The sequence below is a fragment of the Globicephala melas genome, chromosome 16 (assembly GCF_963455315.2).
Source record: "Globicephala melas chromosome 16, mGloMel1.2, whole genome shotgun sequence".
Classification (NCBI taxonomy): domain Eukaryota; kingdom Metazoa; phylum Chordata; class Mammalia; order Artiodactyla; family Delphinidae; genus Globicephala; species Globicephala melas.
This window is the reverse complement of record NC_083329.1, coordinates 75,792,573-75,818,031: the sequence shown is the minus strand read 5'-3', so window position 1 is coordinate 75,818,031 and position 25,459 is coordinate 75,792,573. Positions and strand designations below refer to the sequence as shown.

Genomic DNA, 25,459 nt, shown 5'->3' with positions numbered 1-25,459 from the left:
AAAGCTCATTTATAAAGTAATTAAATTTCAAGTGATATTATGGCTCAAAGGAATTTTTTAAATTTTCATCTTTGACTCAACTTTCGAGAATTGGTTATGTCTAAGCCTTAAGGCAAGTCTGCTGTGAATGAGGCAGAGGTGTACTTGGAAATACAGTTGGACTGGGGAGTGGGTTCTTAGCAGCAAGAGCTGTGTTTGCATCCTCAGGACGTTCCTGCCCTGGCAAATCAGGTGGACAAGAAAAATAAAGGGAACTTGCGGTGGGCTCTCTGCTCGATGCTTCTCCTTTAACTCCACAACAACCCTTAGAAGTAGGTATCCCTTAAAAAACTAAAAATAGAGCTACCATATGATCCTGCAGTCCCACTCCTGGGCATATATCCAGAGAAAACTCTAATTCGAAAAGATACATGCACCCCAGTGTTCATAGCAGCACTATTTACAATAGCCAAGATATGGAAACAACCTAAATGTTCATTGACAGAGGAGTGGATAAAGAATATATGGTACATATATACAACGGAATATTACTCAGCCATAAAAAAGAATGAACTAATGCCATTTGCAGCAACATGGATGGATCTAGAGATTGTCATACTGAGTGAAGTAAGACAGAGAAACAAATATGATATTGCTTATATGGGGACTTAAAAAAAAAAGATACAAATGAACTTATTGACAAAACAGAATAGACACACAGACATAGAAAACAAATTTAAAGTTACCAAAGGGAAAAGCAGGGGGAGGGATAAACTAGGAGGTTGGGATTAACATATACACACAACTATATATAAAATATAACTGACAAGGACCTATAGCATAGGGAACTGTACTCAATATAATAACTTACAAGGGAAAAGAATCTGAAAATATATATATATATATAACTGAATCACTGTGCTGAACACCTAAAACTAACATGACATTGTAAATTAACTATACTTCAATTTAAAAAATCAAAATTAAAAAATTTAAAAAGAAGAAGTAGGTATCCTGAACCCCATTTCACAAACAAAAGATGAGGGGCAGTTGGATTTTTTGAACTCAGATATGTTGCACTTTGAGACTTGGTCTCCCAGGTTGCCCAGAACACACTGACTACAGCTCAACTTTAGTTGCTCTTTGCTGAAAGAGGAGGACATAAAGGGAATGCTGACATTGTCTACATCCCTTATACAAATGGCACAGGTTATATATAAATTTGGAGAAATGTCTTTAAACTCACAGACCAAGGTATGATAATGATATCGAGTTTTCCTACAGGGAGAAAATAAATGCACTTGTTGGGGTTCTCCAACCATCCTCTTTTCATTGGCAACTGCAGATTTCATGAAAAATGAAAGTTACCATTCTAGTTTACTCACCAGAGCCTTTTAAGTTTGTTGCGTTTGAGTTTGTCAATTCCTGAAAGATGAATCGAGTCAGTAGAACTAGAAATGAAGTTTCTGGATCTACAAAGTTTGTGGACCTGAAAGAGGCAAATGCCTCCCATTCTCTCAACTCTTCCAGGCCTCATCAGCTGGCCCTCCCCTATCATGCCCTCATCACAGAACCAGCTTAACAGAGGCTCAAGTCTCACTAAAATAGCTGGGCAATAGTATGAAAAAGAAAACAAAACAAATAATAGATGTTGAGTCTGACACAGTTATTATTATTTTAAATTATAAGCCATATTCAGTCATATATCAACCAATGGGATGAGGAAATTATTTACTAAGTGGCATTTACTAAGTGGCTCATTGCTGTGGATATAGTTATGAGTGTTAATAATAAAAAAGAATAATAGCTAAAATTTATATAGTGTATACTGTGTGCCAGGTACTATTCTAAACATATATTCTAAAAAATATATATGATATATATTATATATATATAATGTATTTAATTCTCACAATTTTTATTTTACAGACAAGGAAACTGAGGTAAAGAAAGATTAAGTAATTCAGTAGAGAGTAAGACATCCTGAAAGAGTTCACTTGGTAAGGAACAGAGAGACAAAGAAACTACTCAATAATGTGATAATAGAAGGTATTATAGAAGCACTTAAGAAATGTGGTAGGTAGAGAGAATGCTGTGATTTGTACTGTCCTGGGGAGTTGGGAAATCTTCAGCAGGCAGGTGACATCTGAGTGGCTCCTGAAATGAAAAGCAGCTTTCCAAATAGGACAGGCAGCCATAACAGAAAATGGTCTTTATCATCTATAGCAACTTTATTCATAACTGGAAGCAACTAAGATGTCCTTCAGTAGGTGAATGAATAGACAAACTGTGGTTCATCCAGACAATAGAATATTATTCAGTGATTTAAAAAAGAGCTGTCAAGCCATGAGAAGACACAGGGGAAACTTTAAGGCATCTTACTAAGTGAAAGAAGCCAATGTGAAAACTCTGTATATTGCATGATTTCAACTATATGACACTCTGGAAAAGGCAAAACTATGGAGACAGTAAAAAGATCGGTGGTTACTAGGGGCTGGGGGAAGAGAGGAATGACTAACTGGAGCACAGGGGATTTTTAGGGCAGGAAACTATTTTGTGTGATACTATAATGGTGTATACACAGCATTATGCATTTGTCAAAATCCAGAACATTAAGAGTGAACCACAGTGTCAACTATGGACTTTGGTTAATAATAATGTATCAGTATTAGCTCACCAATTGTAATAAATGTCCCACACTAATGCAAGGTGTTAATAACAGGGGGGAATAGTCGGGGAGGGAGGAAGGGGGTATAAGGGTACTCTCTAGACTTGCTGCTCAATTTTTCTATAAACCTAAAACTGCTCTAAAAAATTAACTCTGTTAATAAAAAAGAGTATGAGGAAAAGAAAAAAAAGCAGATAATACAGAGTTCTACGGAAAGAGGGAATCAACTCTTCAGTGTCCTTTCAAATTGACCTTTTTAGTGAGTAGATGAGACACTGAGCCATGAGTAACTTACAATTTAGGATAAATTACATTACCAGCTAATTTTCTTCCCTGTCCTTACAGTGTTTGGCTTCAGGATGTGGAGAAAATGAAGATTCTTTTGGCTGCAAGTGAACTAACCTAACTTAGACTCCTTCCAGCAAACGGAAGTTTATTCACTGTTTCCAAGGTTGGCACTCCCTGCGCAAGTGAATCCAGAAGTACAAACAAAGTCACTTGAAAGCTTCGCTCTTCTCACTTCCTCCTTCTCTCCTGCCCCGCCTCTTCTGCCTCCTTCCTCCTGTGGCCCTTCCTCTCTCCCCCTCTCCCCCTTTCTCTCCTAGCCTGGGATTTGATGCAGTTCTCTGTCAGGTTCTCTCCACTTGGCTGTAGTGATGGCCTCTAGCGGGTCTAGGCTAGTAAGATTCTCTGTGCTTCAGCTCTCTGAAGGCAAAATCTCTCTTCTCTCTGTGTGTACCTACGTCAGTCACGGAAGAATGACCCTTCTGGATGGAGTCAGATGACGACCCCAAACCGATCCATGTTCAGGAGGCTGAGATCATTTCTCTTAGCTTAGGCTGCACGCCCAGCCTAATGGTGGGGGGGAGGCGGGCTTTGTGCATCAGAAATGTGGCTATTGTAAATGAGGAACTGGATTTTACATTTTATTTCAATTAATTTGAATTTAAATTCTCCATGTATCTGGTGGCTTACACAACAGCCCAGGCTTACACGATCTCATGCTAACCCATGCTAAAGGAATCTGCCTACCTACAGTTAAGTGGCCTTGGTTTGTATCACATGACCTTACTTATGCAACAGCTGATTGGACCAGGCATGGTTACGTGCCCCAAGGACGACCAGTCATAGGCTGCTAGTGACCCATGATTTGTGAAGCCTGACTTCAAAGAAGAGCTGCTTCAATTATACTTTCTCCCTGGAGTCTGGAACTGGGATATAGAAAGGGGATGGGATATGGGAACACAGCGTAAAATTCGGGAAGGCGACTCAGGGTCCAGGTGGCCATTATAAGCCATGAGGAAACTGGAATCCTGGTGTGGGTTAGCAAGGAGAGCAGGCTGTGGGAAAGACGGGAAAATGGGTCAGACAGGCTCAGAAGAGCATAGCCATGAGGAGTAGTCATGGCCCATGAAAGAGAGAGAGACAGAGATGGGGAACAGCGTTACCTCCTGCCTTCCAGGGGAAACTGCAGACAGCTGTGGAACAGAAATAAGCCATCTCTGCCATTCTGCCATGCTCTTGTCTGAACTCCTGACCTACAGTGGTATACAGAGTGGGAAGTGAAATTCCTCATCATGTCTGCAATGATTAGAAATGCTGCCTTTTTTGTATATTAAATTCATTGATATAAATGATTTTGTTTCAACTCTCTGCCTTGTTCTGTTGATGTGTTTATCCATTCCAGACAATTTTTGCAGTGTTTACAGACTGACAGCTTTACCATATTCTTTGGCATCTGCTGGACACATCAGGCTGTTTGTCATCTCTCTGGCTTTGTTCACGCTTTTTCTTCTGCTTGGAATGTTCTCCTTTCTCTCTCTCCAAGCCCTGAAACTCTCTCTGCCGTTCCCATCCCAACCATTCATCAGTCTAATCCCCAACTTCCTAAACCCTCACTTCACACTCAGGTCCCTGTATGTGGCCATAGACAATACCCTTTCTTGTCTCTATCTTTGTATCACAATTACCTTAATAAGTTTTTATTCTCTAGACTGAGTTCTGATCCTAGTACCTCCCTCACACAGTGCCCCGCATAGAAGGGATGTTTAAGAAAACATTGTTGAGCAAAGAATTTTACTTTTGGTTTCACAAGTGAGTGTGTCCCTCATTCTTGCCAAGGGAAGCACCAGATGGATGGGAAACCAAAACAATCTTTGTCAACCTCCCATGATAAATTCAAAAGAGACCTTTGGGTAGATAAGAGTTTTTCTCTTCTGTAGAATGTAGCATACTATAAACAGTAATTTTTGCTATTTTTGTCCCTGTGTCTATATATTTAACAACTGTGATATCACAAATGACATCAATATGTAGAAGAGAGTTATGAGAATTAAATACGGTATATATAATGAGCTTAGCACAGTGCACATAAAATGCACACAAAAATGGTAGAGATTCTCAACATTAACATTATCGCTATTATTACCACAGTCATCACCATTTATTAAACATATGCTTATTTGGCATCGTGACCATTAAGTAAAATAATCCATGGAAATTGCTTACATAGCGTCTGGCATGTTATATATGCTAAAAAATGGTAATTATTATTTTATGCTCCCTAAACACCTATTTCAGAGGTTAAAATGCACAAATTAATCTTTTCCTCTCAACACCATGTTTCATAGAATAACCTTTCACTTAGATAAGTTCAACAGGGTAGACTCATGATTAATTCTGCGTCTCATTTTGTTTTTAATTTTACCCAGTGCATCATTAACATGAAATATTTATTACAATCCTAATATTTAAATACCACTGCTTTTGTGCTCTGTATACTTTTCCATTAATACATTCTGCTAAACTTTTTCATCAGACCTCAGCTGGGGAAGTACTTTCATCGTGCTACCCTATTTCAATGGTTAAAGTTTCCATATTTTATCCAAAAGAAGATGGTTCTTGAGATACCAGAGAGTTAAAAAAGGCTAAAATAACTGTGTAGGGAATCTTATAACGTAGACAGTGGGGTAAAATGAGGGAAAGTTCATTCCCAGGAAATACAGAATATTAAGTTAACTGACCCCAAACCAAGGGCATCGAGTCATCCCGGAGGTGTCTAAGGGTTTCTGTGTCATCTTACGGAGGCCACTCCAATAGACTATTAAGCTTTTCTGCGTGCTAACTGCAGAAAGGGTTGACTCATTGAATTTAAATGTGACTTTGACAGAAGGTTTCCTCCCCGGCCGTCATTATGAATGGACTTATTTATGAATGCTCTCCCATCACCTGTCCCTGTAGCTTCCTGGGCAACAGCAAATGCCAGAAACAGCATGCTTGCAGGTAGAATCCCTTTGAAGGAGACAAGGAAGACAGCAAATAATGCAAATATGCATTTGCAGATAATGCAAAGCATTATCAAGAGCGTGGAGCTTGATCTAATGGCCTATTGCAGAGTATGATGCAAGCACATAAAAGCGCTGTTGACCCCGGGCTCAGCCTTCCCCACCGCCCGGGCTTTACTTTGGGAAGCTCAGCAAAAAAAGCCAACACACACACTAGGGTCTTCTTCCTGTCCCGGTCAAATAAAAAGCCATCTTGTAAAACTGGTTTTTCCTGTATACAGAATACTTTGCTAAGCCCACGGGAAGACACAAAGGCAAAAGGTGCCCTCCAGGACTCCTGATGGGTATCTGGTCATCCTTATTCTTTGGAGGCTACTGGCCTTCTGGACAAGAGACAGATGACATACACATAGAGAAAAATAAGTGACACCATATACAGGTATATACCTGTATGCCAAATTGATACCACACAACAGGTATACCATATACACATGAGGCTTGCTTCTGGCCTGACATACTCTTGAGGAGAGTTATTTTCAGGAAGAGTGACAGGGAGTGGGGAATGGTAGTTCTTTATATGTGTGCTTTTCTATATGACTTGCATTTTTTTCTAATTTGGTCACACACGAGTATTTTTATTGGTAGGATTATGGGTCTTCTTATTGTCTTTATGCTTTTTCTTGTTTAAAAATCATTTACAGGTTCATCCACATCACTACAAATGACCCAATTTCGTTCCTTTTTATGGCTGAGTAATATTCCATTGTATATATGTATCACATCTTCTTTAACCATTCATCTGTCAATATACATTTAGGTTGCTCAACAGACGAATGGATAAAGAAGATGTGGCACATATATACAATGGAATATTACTCAGCCATAAAAAGGAACAAAATTGGGTCATTTGTAGTGATATGGATGAAACTAGAGTCTGTCACAGGGTGAAGTAAGTCAGAAAGAGAAAAACAAATATTGTATATCACATATATGGAATCTAGAAAAATGGTACTGATGAACCTATTTTCAGGGCAGGAAGAGAGACGCAGACGTAGAGAACGGACTTGCGGACACAGGTGGCGAAGGGGCGGGTGGGACGAACTGAGAGAATAACATTGACATAGAGACAGCAACACTGACATATATACACTACCATGTGTAAAATAGCTAGCTAGTGGGAAGCTGCTGTATAGCACAGAGAGCTCAGCTCAGTGTTCTGTGGTGACCTAGGGGGTGGGATCTGGGTGGGGGGGGTGGGGAGGGAGGCTTAAGAGGGAGGGGATATACGTATAAACTAACACAACGCTGTAAATCAATTATACTCCAATAAAAAAAGAATCATTTATAAATGTTACTTTGCAGTATGAGATAATAAATGTTGGTGAGGATGTGGAGAAATTGGGACCCTCATACATTGTTGGCGGGAATGTAAAATGGTGGAACCACTTTGGAAAACAGTTAAGTTTCTCAAAACGTTAAACATGGAGTTACCAGATGACCCAGAAATTCTATTCCTAGGTATATAACTTAGAGAAAAATATATGTCCATACAAGAACTTGTACACAAATTCATGGCAGCATTATTCTTAATAGCCAAAGGTGGAAACAACCCAAATGCCCATCAACTGATAAATGGATACACAAAATGTAACAATGGAATGTTATCCAGTCCTAAAAAGGACTGAAGTACAGACACATGATATGGCATAAATGAACCTTGAAAACATTATGCAATGAAAGAAGCCAGTCACAAAAGGCCCCATGTTATATGATTTCATTTATGTGAGCTGCTGCAGATCAGACAATTCTATAGAGACAGACAGTAGATTAGTGAATGTCAGGGGTGGGGGAGTGGTGGGAATCAGGAGTGGCTGCTAATGGGGTTTCTTTGAGGATGATGAAAACGTTCTAAAATTTAGTGATGGTTGCACACCTCTGAATATACTAAACCACTGCTGAATTGTACAAATTAAATGGATAACTGTATGGAATGTGAGTTAGATGTCAATAAGGATGTTAAACTATGAGAACCAAAGGCTAGGCTTCTGAAGAGAAAAGCACACTACAGTTGCTACTGGATTTGTGATTTTTCTTTGTGGCAGTTTTATTCCTTGCTTAAGTACTTTTCCTCAGGGGAGAAACAAGTTGTAGGTGTTTTAATGGGAAATTTGAAATCTGTGGCTTTCCTCATTGTCAAAAGATAAAGATGTAAGTTTGCACAAAGGGACAGTCCGTATTTATCATGAAGTTTTTGTCATTCCTGTGAACCACGAGGGGCTGCCAACAGAGGCAGACAGTCTGCATGCCCTAAAAGCTCTGCCTGGTCAGGAGTTCCTATACTAGGGGATGAGTGTGTTCTGGTTAAAATCCGGCCATCCATTCTCTGGGAATTTTCTAGGCTCCTTTAAATCTGGTTAAATTATGTCATAGTTTGGTGTGATTCACTCAGCAAATGTTCCCTGAGCTCCTGGTCTGTGCCAGGCTCTTTGTCCTGGACAAGGACGAGGGAATTTTTAGGATGAAAGTCTGACTTCGATGAGATCTGGGTAGCACGAGCAGCCATGAAGGCCACTGGGAACAGGAACCTGACCTCCAAACAAGCACCTCCTCAGCCTCAGGGCTGCCTCTCTGGTATGCCTCTGCCATGGTGAGGAATCACTCTGTCTGGTGGACATGTGGGTCTCTCTCCCGAGGCTGGCCCTTTTCCCCTCTCCCTGATCTCCACCTGCTCCCCAGCCCCCAGTCCCTAACATTTACCCCACAGAGGACAAGACTAACTCTCGGGGTAAGAAAGCAGATGCCTTATCTAAAAACTGACCTCATAGGTATTTTTGACACATGTAAACCAAATTCAACCTTTTGAGACAGCAGTGCTTCTACGCCGATGAGGGGACAATTAACTGACCAGGCACATAATAAGAACACCTGGTAAACTTGAAGTAGCTATTACGATCCAACCCTTTATTCCCATATTGAGATAAGACAAAATTCTGTTGGTATAACAAATTTTATCCAATATCACTGAAACCTATTCTTTATTTTACAACCATAAATCTTTGTGTAGTCAGCCCTTTCTTCTCTGCTCCCTCCATTCCCAGCCACTCTGCTTGAAATGAGAGCCTTCATTTGATTTGGCCATTTCTCATCACCTGACTGGGCTACTTAGGAGTGTTGGGAAGGTGATTTATTTCTCTGTGGCAGTGTCCTCAGTCTCATATCAAAGCAATACTTCTTGGAAAAAGTGAGAAGTTGGTAAGTGGCAGAACTACCTAAATTTCTGCTACCTCTGGCCTATGGCTACTGCAGTAAGGCTTGCTCAGACTTTTATTAAATGAAAGCTAGGCTTTAGCTTTCAGACGGCAGAGTATGCTGTGGTGTAAGACACAAAAGCACATCACCAGCTCACAGCGTGAAAATTCTGAGCAAGGAATCAGGGAAGTACAATTTCCAAGGGAGAGCTAGGAAGCAGGACAAATGGAAAATAACTGAAGGAGATTACATTTTTCGTTCTTAGATTATTCTTAAAGACAGAAAGAAATAATTTAGTCCTTACTTCAGGAGTGAGAAGGTTGAGTCTGTAGAGATTAAATGTCTGGCCAACAGTCATGCCATATCCTGGTCTGAATATTCTGGGTAGCAGGAGGTTGATATTCTCTATTAAAAATCACAGGATTCCACCTGAATGGCTACTGTGATATCAGGTTCAACTTCTGGTTTCCTATTGTTTCTCCTGTTCCCAGACCACTAAAGTTAAGTTTCTTGTTGGTTGCTGAAATAGAGTCCTCTACTGTCCATCCCTAGTATGAGAGAGAGTTATTTCATTGAACATGAAGATCCAATACAATAATGTTTCAGTATATGGGGCTGATGTCAAGATGCTGTTTGCAGTCTTCTCCCAGCTGCTTTGGGTTTTCTTAGATTTGCCCTAAGATAAAATTGTTTCCCTGGAAAAATGAAGGAAACTTAATACTTCTTAGGTCCCTACATGGTTGGTGACCAGCACATCTTTATTCTCATTGACTCTGAAGATGTTAATTTTGTCTCAGCCTTACAATTTTTGTGAATTCTAGTATATTTCATTGGCTTAAAGTTCCCTTGCTTGTCGGCAGATTAGACACAGACAGCAACCACGCCCCAGCTTGCTAACACTGAGGAGGAAACAGTCCTAACAAAATTTGCAGTTACGAACTTGCAGTGTCAGAAACTAGAGCAATGATACAGATGGTTACAAAGCACATGAAAGGATGCTCAACATCACTAATCATTAGAGAAATGCAAATCAAAACTACAACGAGATATCACCTCACACTCGTCAGAATGGCCCTCATCAAAAAATCTACAAACAATAAATGGTGGAGAGAGTGTGGAGAAAAGGGAACCCTGCTACGCTGATGGTGGGAATGTAAACTGGTAGAGCCACTATGGAGAACAGTATAGAGGTTCCTTAAAAAACTAAAAATATAGCTACCACATAATCCTGCAATTCCACTCCTGGGCATACATCTGGAGAAAATTATAAATCTAAAAGATACATGCACCCCAATGTTCATTGTAGCACTATTTACAATAGCCAGGACCTGGAAGCAACCTAAATGTCCATCAACAGATGAATGGATAAAGATGTGCTACATACATACAAGGGAACATTACTCAGCCACGAAAAAGGACAAAATAATGCCATTTGCAGCAACACAGATGAAACTAAAGATTATCATACTAAATGAAGTCAGACAAAGACAAATATATGATATCACTTATGGGGAATCTACAAAAGGCTACAAATGAACTTATCTACAAAATAGAAGTAGACTTACAGATATAGAAAATAAGGGACTTCCCTGGCAGTTCAGTGGTTATTAGGACTTCACCTTCAATATAGGGGTTGCGGGTTCAATCCCTGGTTGGGGAGCTAAGATCCCACATGCCTCGCGGCCAAAACACCAAAATATAAAACAGAAGCAATATTGTAACAAATTCAATAAAGACTTTAAAAATGGTCCATCAAAAAAATCTTAAACAAAAAGGGAACTTATGATTATGGGGTGGTTAACAGTGGGAGAGAGATAAATTGGAAGATCAGGATTGACACACATATACACTACTATATATAAAATAGGTACCTAATAAGGGCCTACTGTATAGCACAGGGAACTCTACTCAATACTCTAACGGCTCATATGGGAAAAGAATCTAAAAAAGTGGATACATGTATAACAGATTCATTTTGCTGTACAATACAACACTGTAAATCAACTATACCAATAAAAATTATATAAAAAAGAGTGATGACAGAGGGGACAGGAGACAGCTGTGGGCCCCCATAGGCTGGACTAGGCATAAGCTAAGGAGGAGGAGTCAACACTAGACTATAACACAAACTATCGACTGTTTACCTCCCCAAAACAGACGCCTATCCTTACGGGATTTAGAGCAACTTAAACTCTTTACAAAGCTAGTATGAGTGTTATTAGAAATACTTTGGAAAATGTTTTAACTTCATAAGCAACGGCCAAACCATACACTTTGTGCAGTTCTACTCCTCGATATCCAAGATAAGGCATCTTCACAAAGAAGTTTAAGGACTGTTTGGCTTAGTTATCTATTGTGCCTTAAAAAAAAATAGTCACCCCAAACTGTGGTAGCTTCTATTCATCATTTCTCATAGCTGTGGTGGAGCAGGTATTTGCAAGTGGCTCAGCTGGGTGGCTCTGGTGCAGGCTTTCAGGAGGTTTTGGTTAGATGTGGACTAGGGCTAGAGGATCAGCTTCCAAGGAGGCGCATTCACACAGCTCTTGGCTGGGGGGCCTCAGTCCTTCTCCACAGGGCTGCTTCAGCATCCTCATTGCGGCATAACAGCCAGCTTCTCCAGAGCCAGTGATCCAAGGCAGAAGCCGTGCTGTCTCTTATAACCTAGTGCCAGTAACACCAGCATGTTCGCCATGTTCTATTGTCACACAGCCATTTTGACTCCAAGTAGGAGACTGCACAAGGTTGCTGTATACAGGAAGGAGCTTTTTTACTAATCACTCCAAGCTAGAAACAACTTTACACCTCAAAGTGACCTGGAAGTTGCTCCGTGAAGATGAATGGTCTTAATCTTATTTAACCAGGCATACTTTCATAGCTCCCCCACTGGGGACAGACGACATCCACAGAGGTTGGCTAACAGTGTTAGTTACCAGAGTTCTTTGAGTAGGACATTCACCTTGAGAAGTCAGGATAATTCATTCTTCTCCTGTTTTTTCTACTAATCTTAAGAGCTACTAAACTGTGAAATTACTTGCTGGTTCTGGGGCAAAACAAAGCCTCTTCTGATCAAGCTACTCCCAGTTGATCAATTCGTGATCAGATACTTTTTTAGGCATTAGTTTTCCAAGTGTAATGCTTGGAATAGGAAGATCAGGATCACCTGAGGAATGGTGATAACTACAAGTTCATGAGCCTCAGCCCAGACCTACTGAATCAAAGTCTGGGGTGGGGGCAGGGGTGGGGGCAGCAACTGTTTCCATCAGCCCTCCTTTGATCCTGAGGCACACGGAAGTTGGAGAACCAAGGATCTAGAACAGCGGTCCCCAACCTTTTTTGGCACCAGGGACCGGTTTCACGGAAGACAATTTTTCCACAGACGGGGGTGGTGGAGGGGTGGTTCAGATGGTAACGCCAGCAGTGGGGAGCGATGGGGGAGCGACAGGGGAGCGGCAGATGAAGCTTCCCTCGCTTGCCCACTGCTCATCTCCTGCTGTGAGGCCCAGTTCCTAACAGGCCGAGGACCGGTACGGGTCCATGGCCCAGGGGTTGGGGGCCCCTGAGCTAGAAGATTCTTGACTAGCTCTAGACTAGTTCTACCTAAGTTTGATCAACTTTGTGGAAGAGTTTTGTTCCACACCCTCATAAACCTGTAAAAGATCTGCTAAGCCTGAGATACTAAGTTCTTGTAGATTCTGCTTGAGTTGTCAACCAACTATGAGATTCTACTGAAATGTTCTCTTCAGAAGATAGGAGGGCTGCAGAAGAAAAAAGTACCCCAAGCTGGAAAGAGGTGATGCTAACAGTAGATGAGCTAGTGTAAAGAAATTACTTTTTACCTTTCAAATGAGAAGCTGCGCACAGGCTAGCAGTGCAATCTGGTTTTATTAACACATTTGGTCTGAGTAGCTCATATCCGTTTCCTGATGGCCAGGTAGGACACTAACAAGGCTCCAATGATTAAGGTTCCAGAAAGGCCAGCCACCCACAGAGCTTGGGAGTCTACAGGAGACCCTGGAGGATGGAAAGGTAGATTAATGCATGAGGAAAATCAAGCGATTCTACATCCCAATAAAGACTGCCAGTCTTGAGCTACAGGAAAAAAATCTAGACAATTCCTTCTGAGGTTCACATTGACCAAAGCAGTAAGGGAAGCAGGGGTAAGCAAGCAGCTTTGGTTTGACCAATGGTTCAGATACGGGACCTCCTGGGGGTCTCCTTCCACTCACTTGAGTATTTACGGAGCTTTTCTGAAGAGTCCTGAGTGGCTTGGAGTAAAATCATGGGACCCTGGCTAGAAATGCTAGCAGTGCTGTTCTGAAAATGCATGTCAGAGCTTCTTCTTCCTGTTGGAGAGATGAGTTAGGGATTTGTTAGTACATGTGGTGCGAGTGGTTAAGGAGTCTAAAATAGTGCCAGGTCGCTTGGTATGGAAAGCTCTGCTCCGTGGGCCTCAAGAGAAACCTCAATGTGTTCAATACAAAGTCTCAGACTTGCTCATTTGTATTAACACTTCCAGAGAAATGATGACTTTGGACTATCCCCAAACTGTCATTCTTCTTACGTAGAGATGCTTAAACAGTTGTACCTTAGTACTGAGACCCTATGATATAAAGGTACCTGGTAAGACACTAATAGCAGAGCTCTGTTTGAATCCTATTTCTACTGCCAGCTGTAGATCTTTGAACTTTCAAAGTTTTAGTTTTTATAGACATATATGTATACAAGTGTATGTATCATTGCAGTTGGATGTTGAATATTTCATCTATTAGATGATAGTTATGAAAAATACTATGAGGTGGGTTTTTTTGCCATAAGGGACTTAAAGCTTCAGGGGTCATGAATCCCAATTGATTCAGGAGCCAGGTAAGATCTGTGGGATCAGGTGGAGTATACAACTGTATGAGCATTGGGCCTGATCATTAGAGCACATAACTCTAAGTCTGCAATCCTATTCCACCTGTAAGCCTTCAGGCCTTGTTGCCAGACCTGCCTTCAAGCAAGTATAGAGGTCTACATTTATATCTGGATAGACCAGAAATGTTTTATTAGATTATAGGCTGTGAACCCATTTGACTCCTGGCTAAGTCAAGATTTATATGGAGAAAAGCTAAAGCTGAGAGTTTTCAGGATTTATAGCTTCTATTTAGAAGGCCTGGAACTCTAGGAAACTAGCTGTATTTCTGTTCTACTGCATCGTGCAAGTACTTAAGGAAGCTTCGTTAATAAGATGAATCTTTGGTTTGACTCATTTGCCACAGGCTAAAGAAGGTTTGATCTGAAATACAAATACACTGAAATCTGTCCTCTGGTGTAGACAGCTTGGAAACTTACGTCTGGCAGGACAGGTTGTCACACAGGATGGTGTCCCAGCAGGCTGGCAGACCGATGCACTGCAGTGCAGATACACCTGGGAGCCAAAAGAATTGGGATTGTGGTATAACACGTCATGATAAGTCTTCAAACCTGCTTTGTCTCCCCCAGGAAGAAATCAAGAAGTTTCAGAAAATCCTGAAAAACCAAGCTGACATCACATAATCACTAAAATACTCGATTCTAGTTGACATGTCACACATGCCATTGGCATCCCTTGATTGCCCCAAAGCAGTACCAACAACCAATGTTTAAGGGCCACTTCGGCTGAAGAGTGAGACAGTGAGCTGGGGGGTTTAGAGCCCTGCTGAAGAACACAGAAGGTGGCATCATACCGGTCCCTTGAGTGCCTGCTTTGCCACTGAGTCCACGAAACTGAAGGTGGAAATGCTGAAGCGCTGGTAGTGAGAAGGAAATGGCAGGTCCAAGGCTCTCTGGACAGGGATCAGTTTGGTCTGATAGTTGTCTCCAGTGTAGGGGCATCTAAGCAAGGATATCTGGCAGTCAAGATGGGCTCCGTGGAGGGTGTTTAACGCAGGTGCAGGAAAAAGCCACTTACCCATTTACCAGCATGGGCCACTGGGGCTGGAGCAGGGCGTTTGTGCTGGGCGTGGCCCAACACTGGTGTAGGCGCAGCTCTAGACTGGGGTCTGTTCTGTGTTGGATGGAGACTTCCACGTAGATGGGATCCCGAAGCAACTTCACCACTGGGTAGTCACTAGCAGTGTAGTAGGAGCTATAGTGTTTGTCTGCAAGAGGCCAAACCAAATTGAAGTGGTAAAAAGCTTGGAACCTCTGGTGGCTTGAGATAGACCATCACCCACATAAACACCTCTGGCACGTATCTTGTTACCAAGGTAGGGTCTTGACGCCCAGAGAAGTGACAAGACTTGGACTAGAGGCCAGATTCTCCACAAAAGAGGGTCTTACCTTTGGCAATCTGGAGTTCCAGAGTGAGGTGTCCAGGCTGGGTCTCAGGAAGGGGTGGCGGGACAGTAAACACCTGGACATTCACTGGAAGAGCATTGCTGCTTACAGAGTAGCTACAGCTGATTCGAAGCCTGCAGAAAAATAAGATTTTAGCTACTATCTTGGGTGGGTGGGCCATGTCACCTCTTTAAGGTTTGAGGAACCGTTAAGTGATAGGTGTTAGAACAAGTTTATAAACGTGTTGTGTGATTCTGGCCTTGTGAGAGCTATCATTGGGGAGACTGATATGTCAACAAGATCAGTGTTTGAGAGTTTGATATAAAAACCATACAAGAAACAGATATGGTCAACAGATGAATGGATAAAGATGTGGTAGATACAATGGAACCCTACTCAGCCATAAAAAAGAATGAAATGATGCCAGTTGCAGCAACATGGATGGACCCACAGATGGTCATACTAAGTGAAATCAGACACAAAGACAAATATCATATGATATCACTTACATGTGGAATCTAAAATAGGACACAAATGAACTTATCTATGAAACACAGACAGACTCACAGACAGAACAGACTTGTGGTTGCCAAGGCAGAGAGGGCATGGGGGAGGGATGGATTGGGAGTTTGGGATTAGCAGATGCTAACTATTACATAGAGACTGGATAAATAAGGTCCTACTGTACAGCACAGGGAACTATATTCCATATCCTGTAGCAAACCATAATGGAAAATATGAAAAAAATATATAACCGAATCACTTTGCTGTACAGCAGAAATTAAAACATTGTAAATCAACTATACTTCAATTAAGAAATAGATATGGTACTATGAGAAAAACGTACCTTCTGAGGAGGGGGTAGTCAGGGAAGATGTTGCAGGGGATTTGATAAAAGTAACAGATAGATGAGAGTAAAGTATGGAGGCAAGAAGTCTGAGGGCCACTGAATACTCTAGAAGCACAGTCTGGGGTTAGGGAATAGTGAGGGAAGGACTGAGAAAGTAGGAGAAGTAGGGCCCTGCAAGCTATGCTCATGACGTTAAGCTTCAGCTCTAGGAAGACCAAGAGAAAGCTTTAAGTATGCTAAGGTTTTAAAGGGATTCATTTTGCTACAGCTTAAACAGTGGGGGGTAGAAGGAAGAGACCAGAGTGAGAAACAAAAGACCCGGTGAAATGAATTAGAAGTCAGGTAAGTTTGAGGCTTAGATCAAGTTGGTGGCAGTAATGCAGGGCTACTGGATCAACTAACGGTCAGTGAGATTGGACAAGCAAGGCAGCTGAGATTCTCCTGTCATGAGGAGATGGTCATTTCTGGATTCATGTTTACTCCAGAACTCCTGCTTTATGCGAGAAGGGAAGTCAGGCAATCTGGTCAAGCAAGGTCAGGTTAACTAAGACCCTTACCTGAAGATACTGTCTCGGGTGATAGAACCATGGCTCCAAGTTCTCACATCCCGAGTTGCAACCAGCTCGTTTTCATATACTGCCTGGGTTCCAGTGATCTACAAGGGCAGGTAAAGAAGTCTTGTCACTCCTGCAAGCCAGATGCTGCTTCACTCATAACTTGCTTTGGTTCAGTGCTCAGCAAGGCTGCCCTATCATAGGTTGCATTTTTCACAACATGAGTGGAGGCAAGAGCAGGTGGCATTGACTAGCTGGCAACTTATCATTTCACCTTACTTTCAGGACAAAGGGACAGGAAGAGGCTTATGAGTACTCAGATGAGGCAGCCAGAAATACTACCGATCTCAGCTGACCTCCCTGCTCGTTTCCCAGGGCAGTGCAGTGGGAAGAACCTGTTATTGGTTCTTCTACAGTGTGGTAAGGGGTGCTAGCCCCTCGCTGGAGTGCAGGTGGGATGACTTAGCCGAGTGCCCTGGGGAGGTTTCGGCTTTCTCAGTGATGAAGCCCTCTCTGTCCTAGAGACCATCCTACACACCAAGCAGTAGTCACGGCTAAGCTATTCCAGTTCTCCCCCCATCACTAGGGCATTCCTACCCAACTTCAAGTCAGGAACAGAGCCCACGGTCAGCTCTTCTCACCCATTTTGTAGTACCACAGGCAGTAAACGGAAACTGGAACAGGACAAAGGTGTGTGTTGCCATCACAGGTTTACATTCACTGTCATTCCTGAAGGCCAAGTGCACAGAATTCAGCAGCAGTGGGGGTGAGGTCACATTCCGAGACACAGCGATGGAGAAGTGGCCGTCCTGGGTACAGCGTGCGGTCACTGAAACACCAGAGCAACTGTGCTGAAGGCAGGTCATCTCGCTTGTTACTGAGCCAGCCAGACAAGAGTCTAATTTAGTTTAGTCCTTTTAAATTCCCCGCCCTCCTCTCCCCCGCCTCCTAGAAAAGCTGCATTCCCAGCTAGTGACCGTGATGCAGGTTCAGCCATCCAGAGCTTCATCAAGGCTCTGGATGGCCACTTGGGTTTGAATCTTGCCTCCACCACTTACGGTGTGGCCTCAAGCAGAGTGTTAACCTCCTTGCATCAACTTGATCTGTAGAATGGGGATAGCCGTACCTGCTTTGTTTTACTGATCAGCTAGAATTCAGAGCATAGAATTGAGTGTGGCATCTAGGTGTTTAATGAGGGTCTCTTTTTTTTAATGGGAAAAACTTGGAGCATGGTTTGGGACAAATAATCATCTTTTGAAATAAAGCTCTCTAGACAATCAGCCACCAGCGGCTATTTCTTGGGAATTGGTTAAGTTTCTGTCAATTAGCATCTTGCACACAGACTTAGCTTCTCGAGTTCACTGGGAGTTACTTGCTTTACATTGGATTCTAGGAGAACAGACAATGGAAGGCTGTAGAAAGCTCTGTCACTTACAGTCAAGTGTTCTAGGTGTTGCTTATACATCAACCTCTGGTCATCTTTAGTATTTGCCTTCTGGATGGGGGTGGGGGAGAAAACCCTCCTCTGGGTTTAGTTAGTGGTAATTGCAGGCACTTTTCTTCAGCTGATTTCAAAGACATAGTGACTCACCTGTGTTTCCGTAGTAACAGGAATTGGCCTCTTCAGAATCGTAGCAGCAGCCTAGCTGCTTGCAGTCTCCTTGAGTGATGGGTGAAGGAGCACATGGCAGTCTGTCCCACACTGGGACAGGGTCGCAAAGGCCAGCATTTGGGATGTCTAGGGCTAGATTTTGCAGAGAAGAGCAACACTAAGTAACAAAGTTTGGTCTTTAAGAAGAGGCCATATTCATTACAAAACATTAACTTTCAATTCCCATAGACATCTACGTGATTGAAAGATATGTACATAATAGAGATTATATCTGAGTTAGAAAATTAACTATTAGATCACCTTATAGGAGTCCCCTAAAAGGAGTCCTCTTTGGAAGAAGAAATACCAATAAGATTGGAAGAAGCAGTGAGACTCAACTTTTTTATTCAAGTAAAGAATTCTTATGGCTCTGATGAACCTAGGGGCAGGACAGGAATAAAGATGCAGACGTAGGGAATGGACTATGAGGACACGGGGGGGGAAGGGTAAGCTGGGATGAGGTGAGAGGGTAACACTGACATATATACACTACCAAATGTAAAACAGACAGCTAGTGGGAAGCAGCCGCATCGCACAGGGAGATCAGCTCCGTGCTTTGTGACCACCTAGAGGGGTGGGGTAGGGAAGGTGGGAGGGAGATGCAAGAGGGATGAGATATGGGGATATGTATAGCTGATTCACTTTGTTATAAAGCAGAAGCTAACACACCATTGTAAAGCAATTATACTCCAATAAAGATGTTAAAAATAAAGAATTCTTAATTTTTTTTGGCGGTACATGGGCCTCTTACTGTTGTGGACTCTCCCATTGCGGAGCACAGGCTCCAGACGCGCAGGCCCAGCGGCCATGGCTCATAGGCCCAGCCACTCTGCGGCATGTGGGATCCTCCCGGACCAGGGCACGAACCCATGTCCCCTGCATCGGCAGGCGGACTCTCAACCTCTGCGCCACCAGGGAAGCCCCTTAATTCTGTTCTTTAAAAGGCACTTCTCAATCAGTGTACTTTAAATTACCATCATTTTGAAATGCAGTTCTGATTTAGTAGGTAGGGAGTGGGGCCTATAATCCTGTACTTTATCGGTATTACCCCAGTGGCTATAGCCTAATAAGGCAGGTGTGAAGAATTACAAGTTCGCCTCTTATGACTGAGGTAGGGCTCTCAGGTGGCAAGGCAAGATTTGCTGGAGTTGAGTTGGTGTCATACTCCCTATTAATTACCCAGTTAAGTAATCGAGTAGCGCCCCTAGCTGAAGAGGCTGAGCCCCATTCTCAGCGCAGTCTGCTTCTAGAAGGCATTTGCCGAGTCTCCTTGATAACTTCAGCTTCCTTCCCTACCCTTCAAGGCGCGGGGAGCTCTGGTCCTGGGATAACTCTTGGTTGAATCCCAGCTCTGCCACCTGCCAGTGACGGGCACTTGGTAAGCTCCCTGCTGGGGGCCATCAATAGGGCTCACAGCGCTGGGCTGGGATTACAGGTGACACGTGCAGCACCACCCACAGTGCCTGGGTCCCAAGTCATCGCTCAGGTGGTGGTTAGCCTAAGGTCTCCTGTGGAGAGGAGAGTTAGAAGACAGTTCTCCATGGGTGCCTGGGGGCACTGCACACAGCAGGTAGAAGACGCCTGAGGGCATCTTCCAGGCAGCTCCATACCACCCAGAACCTGGAAGTTTCCAACCCTTACCTGGGAGATCCACAGGACACCTGAACAGCTTTGTCTCTGTAACCGTCCTGCGTCCACCTGCATCTGCTCCTTCAACTCCAACGGGCATGATGTAGTGGGAGTCCTGGAGAGACAGGCCCCGGGAGTCAGCCTGGATGCTGGCACAGGCGTCTCAGCGTTCCTGAGGGCCGGGTCGTACTCACCCACTCAGTGACATAGCAGCCGCTGTAGGACACGTCTACCACCAGGGAGCTGCCAGGGCCCTCGCTGACCCGGGTGCCACACTCAGAGTCATTCTGCAGCCTGTGCGGCAGCCCGCGATTATCTGGGGGCGGGGAAGGGGGGAAAGCACAGATGGTCAGTCACCACCGTCACCAGTGCCGAGAAAGGACTGCCAGCTTTGCCTTAGACCCCAGGGATAGCTGCCAAGAAAAGAGGAACAAAAGGGGAATCGGATTCAGAAGCAAAGCTACATTTTAAAAGATTCGTTCTAGAGAGAGAAGCGGCAGAGTTTAACAAAGGGGGGAAGCATGAGGACAGGAAGCAGAGGGCAGTTCTAGGCAGTAGAGGAGACACGCCATTGCCTGGCTCAGCCTTCAAACCTACCCCAAGCTATTAGTGCAGGAGGGGTTGCTGTCTCCTGGCTGAGGTTTATGGTGAACTGAAAGCTCCTTAGCCCACAGCGGAGTCCACCGGGATAACCTGGTGCCTTAGGCTCATGCTGGCCACTCAGAGCAACAGACAGCGGAAACCAGAGCCAGAGGGATTGCAGCAGCCACATAGCAGCGTCACCGGGAGCCCGACTGACCACGCTTCCTGTCCTGCACTTCCTCTCCCAAGAGCCCGCGCGCCCCATGCCCTTTATATACAGAGGGAAAGCTCGTTTCAGGTGCACATCTATGTAGCATGCAGGTGGGACTCCTTTGGAAAGGGTGATTCCTCCAGCTTCATTCACTTTAGGCCACAGTCTGCAGCTGCAGTGCTTTAAACATCGAAATCAGGCGGTCTTCAGAGCCCAGGAACAATGTGGTGCCTTTTAGCTGAGAGAGGCTTTCTCCCAGTTGCTCAGTGTAGCACTTAATTTACTAGCTTATTGACCTTCCTTTAGAAGCTTGCATATTTGGGTGTAAATCCTAGCTCTGCCACTTAGGAGCTGTATGAACTGGGTAAGTTACTACCTCTCAGAATCTCAGTATTCTCATCTGTAAACTGGGAATATCTCCCGGCAGCTGTGTTCTTTTGATTGTATTTAGCCTAATATTTATGATAGGAACAATTTTCCCAAGTTGACTAAGAATCTTTGTCAGAGCACTGAGAACATGTAACCAGGTATCTATAATTCTCTTCAACTAATAAAAGCGAATAAGCATGTGTCTTCCCCGGGGAAATTGCACAACTCATTTAACCATGTGGTGACAAACAACACTGAGGAAATGCTGGACTCTGCCCTCGGGGATGGGATGTGGCTTTCCAACACCTCTGTCTGGTTTGGGTTCGGCCACTAGCCCATCACATCCCATTTACTTACTCACAGCACTTACCACATTGGATTTTAATGGCCTCTTATTTACTCAGTGTCCCTACTAGAAGCACTTGAGGGCAGGGACCGATGTTTTTTCATTGCATCCTGAAAGCCTTAGAAAGTGTGTCCTCAGTGTTTACTGGGGAAAGAATGAATCAATGAATGTACTTTCATTAGTGGCCATGTCCTAAGGCTAACCCCCTTGAAAATGTGGTTTCCCAACCTCACTGGTACAGATTCATTTCCTTTGTGATGAGCTCAAACTCATAATATGTAGGTGTTTTTTCTTCAAGTCATTATACATGTGAATAAGTATAAGAATGAAGAGGAATATAACAAACTAGTGAATAAAACAAAAAAGAAACAGACTCACAGATATAGAGAACAAACGAGTGGTTACCAGTGGGGAGGGGGAAGGAGGGAGGGGCAAGATAGGGGTAGGGGGAAAAAGTTATTATGAGATTATATGAAATCATCTGTGTGAAACTTTTGAAAACTGTAAAGCACTATAGAATTTCAAGAATCTTTCATTCAATAAAAAAAAAAGGATGAGGGTTGGACTTGTGTGTGATGTCTCAGGAGCTGAACGGCCAGTCTCCCCACTGGACTTATGAATGTTGCTCCCTAAAGTACTGAAAAATCAAGGAAAGTTTACCTATTTTGCTAAAACTTGGAGGCAGTATAGAATATGGTTATATGGATTTTGGCAACGGGTGAATCTGGGTATAAATTCTGAGTCATTACTTACTAGCTCAGTGACCTCTGTCAATGAGTTACAATTTTTACATCTGGAAAATGGGGATAATAACACCTACCTCACAGGGGAGGTATTATTATAACGAACAGGTTTTTGTTCGATTAAATTATGTATGGGTAGTGCTTATTATACAAACCTTGCTGCATAATCGTGACTTGTTAAATTGTCGCTAACATTAACAAGACAAGTCTATGTGCTTGGGAAACAAAGGTGAGATGGGAGGTGAAAAGAAAGCAAGTGCCAAGCAATGGCCTCCTTTGCTCAGTGCCGAGTCTGAAGAGCAGCCTGTACTTCTGGGGTTGCATTCCCTTGTGAGGGTATGTGTTTATACAGCTGAGAAGCAAACATGAAAGTCTGCAACTATGTTGTGATATCTGGAAGTCCACCCAGGCTCACACCAGTCACGCTGATGTAGAGGGTCAAGGGCGAATCCCAAGATACACCAGCAGGGCTGAGATGAGGTGAGTTCACACTTCTGCACTAAATCCTCTGAGGACATCTTTATTCAACGACACGACTTGGTTTCGGGAGAGAAAATGCACTGATAATATGTGGTCCACCTCAAGGAGCCCCGATTATCTCAAAAGTAACCCTCTGCCCTTTGAATCTGGAAGGGCAAATGCTGCTCTTAGTATTCTCTTATATTAAAACCATCTGCTCGTTTAAAAAACAATTCTAATGGGGGACTTCCCTAGTGGTCCAGTGGTTAAGAATCGGTCTTGCAATGCAGGGGAAGCCAGTTCAATTCCTTGTCAGGGGAATAAGATGCCACATGCCGCAGGGCAACTAAGCCCGTGTGCCACAACTACTGAGCCCTCACGCCACAACTACAGAGCTCACGTGCTCTGGAGCATGCATGCCACAACTAGAGAGAAGCCCATGCACCACAACGAAGAGCCTGTGTGCCACAATGAAAGATCCCAGGTGCCGCAACTAAGATCCGATGCAGCCAAAAATAAATAAATAAATATTAAGGAAAAAATAAAAAAAGTAAAAAATAATAATTTTAGTGGGATTACAGGTAGAATACAAATCACATAAATTGTAGACTTATCAAAAGCCCTGTCATCACTGCAGTGTTCATTTGACTCACGTTTTATAGGCATATTTAAGGATACACTTTGTGTCACCTACCAAAGGACTATATTATAACCCTGGCTTTCCAGGGTCCCCAGCTTGTAGACAGCAGATGGTGGGACTTCTCAGCCTCCATAAACATGTGAGCAAATTCCTCATAATAAATATATATCTATACACTGTAAGGCCAACTGGCCCGAGGCAGGGGAACACAATCAGATTCACAGGTTGCATCAGACCAAAATTCTCCAGACCACCCAGTTCCAGAAACTGCCCTGGAGATATTCCGGACCACCCAGTTCCAGGAACTGACCTGGGGACTTTGAACCCAGCCCAGCCTTCCCGCCTTTCGAGGGGCGGGACTAACGGTCCCCCAGGATACCCGAAAAGACCACCAAATAAGGAATACCCTGCGCCCTCCCAGATTCACCACACCCCTTTCCCTTCTTCCCGTATAAAGTCTTGCCCAACCCTCGCCCGGGCGCGACTTCTCTGGCCCCCTTTCTCTCGGACCAGTGAACCTCGCCCGGGAGCGCTCCCTAATAAAGCTCACTTGAAGCTTTCCTCTGTTTCGCGGTGCCGTTTGTTAAGATCCGACCTTACATACACCTCTATCCCCTACTTGTTCTGTTTCTCTGGAGAACCCTGACTCACACACTGCTTATTCCTTATTCACTGGACTGGCCCCCGAGGGTCCCCGAGACATGGGAGGGCAAGGAGAGCCTGTGCTACTGGGGAAAGGCAAAGTCTGATTTCTGAAAACCTTGCTCACTCTGGGCATACCTTCTTTGAGTTACATTTGAATGTTTCGATTTAAACTAAAGAACAAGGGTATAGCTATGCCAGGTTTACTAACGCTCCCTTTATTGGAAATGGGCTCACGTGGCGATTTCTTTAGAGACTGGCTGCGTTTTGGTAGATACCAGGGTTGTTACTGCTTTCTGGCCATTGGACACATGTTCCTTGAGACCTGGTGTGGACAGCGGTTCCCTTGCTGTGACTGGAGTGTGCCCTCCTGACTGGAAGGTGGGGTATCACATAAACAAAGCCCCAGGAAACTCTCATCAAGTGTGAAAAAGCAATAATCAAAATTACCCCTCAAATATGGAGGACCGATTAGACCATTGTGTGTGCTAATCAGTAATTAGGGGGCACCCAGCTGTTCTCGGCAAGTGGTGGAAATAGGACACTTCTCTTCTGAAGGAAGACATCCAACACTGCACTGCAATACTTACATGGCTTTCCTTCTCAGCAAGCAAGAACCAAGTGCCAGCCTGAGTCAGCTGTGAGGTGATGAGCCCTAGCCCCAGGTCTTCTCTCGACGTCCTCCTTCCCGCCTGGGCCAGGCAACCCTCTGCCCTGGCTGCCCAGCCCCGACTTGCTCTCATTTTGTCTTGCCTCTCCTGCTGTCACCACGACCACTGCCAGTAGGGGAAACGAGCCTTCCTTCTTCCTCAGGCAGGAGGGGCCCCAGCTGAATGGGCTTTTGGACTTTGAGAGGAATGGCAAGGTACTGGCTACCTCTCTCTTGAAGTGGAAGAGTAGTTAGGTGATTAAGAAAGAGGTAGTAAACTGCTAAAGAAAGAAAAAGAACTAAAATTAAGGACTTTGGGGTGGGGATTGTACAGCTGGTGTGAGATTTCTGGCCTGTACAGTGTCTACTGAAATGCATGCCCCCCTCCTGAATTAGGCTCAAAGGGACGCCAGTCATGTTGGATGAGAGTCCACACTAATTACCCCATTTTAACTTGATTACCTCCATAAACACCCCATTTCCAAACAAGGTCACATCTGGTTAGGGGGTTCCCAGAGAAAGAGAACCAGGAACGGCTTTCTTGAAATGCGAAGCCCTTTTGGCCTAAGCCCTTTTGTGTTCTAAGCCTGGCCGCAATGCCTGCCCTTGAACAGGTCTCAGTAATCAAAGATCTTAAGGAACAAAGGAATGCAGGAA

The 25,459-nt window shown here is 43.7% G+C and overlaps 1 protein-coding gene across 1 annotated transcript in view; it reads right to left on the bottom strand.

The window, feature by feature from the left end:
* ZP4 (zona pellucida glycoprotein 4) overlaps nt 1–20,934 on the bottom strand; it is a 111,823-nt gene extending 90,889 nt beyond the window's left edge. Inside the window, exons 1-12 of the mRNA XM_030843951.2 lie at nt 20,759–20,934; nt 20,356–20,477; nt 20,174–20,276; nt 18,473–18,625; nt 17,523–17,710; nt 16,885–16,982; nt 15,481–15,611; nt 15,110–15,299; nt 14,886–15,033; nt 14,512–14,587; nt 13,407–13,523; nt 13,017–13,191 (exon numbers count right to left, since the gene is read on the bottom strand). Of these exons, the coding sequence (XP_030699811.1) occupies nt 13,088–13,191; nt 13,407–13,523; nt 14,512–14,587; nt 14,886–15,033; nt 15,110–15,299; nt 15,481–15,611; nt 16,885–16,982; nt 17,523–17,710; nt 18,473–18,625; nt 20,174–20,276; nt 20,356–20,477; nt 20,759–20,933 (1,605 nt within the window). The 5' untranslated portion in view covers nt 20,934 and the 3' untranslated portion in view covers nt 13,017–13,087. The remainder of the gene's footprint in view (nt 1–13,016; nt 13,192–13,406; nt 13,524–14,511; nt 14,588–14,885; nt 15,034–15,109; nt 15,300–15,480; nt 15,612–16,884; nt 16,983–17,522; nt 17,711–18,472; nt 18,626–20,173; nt 20,277–20,355; nt 20,478–20,758) is intronic.
* Nucleotides 20,935–25,459: the final 4,525 nt, after the last annotated feature.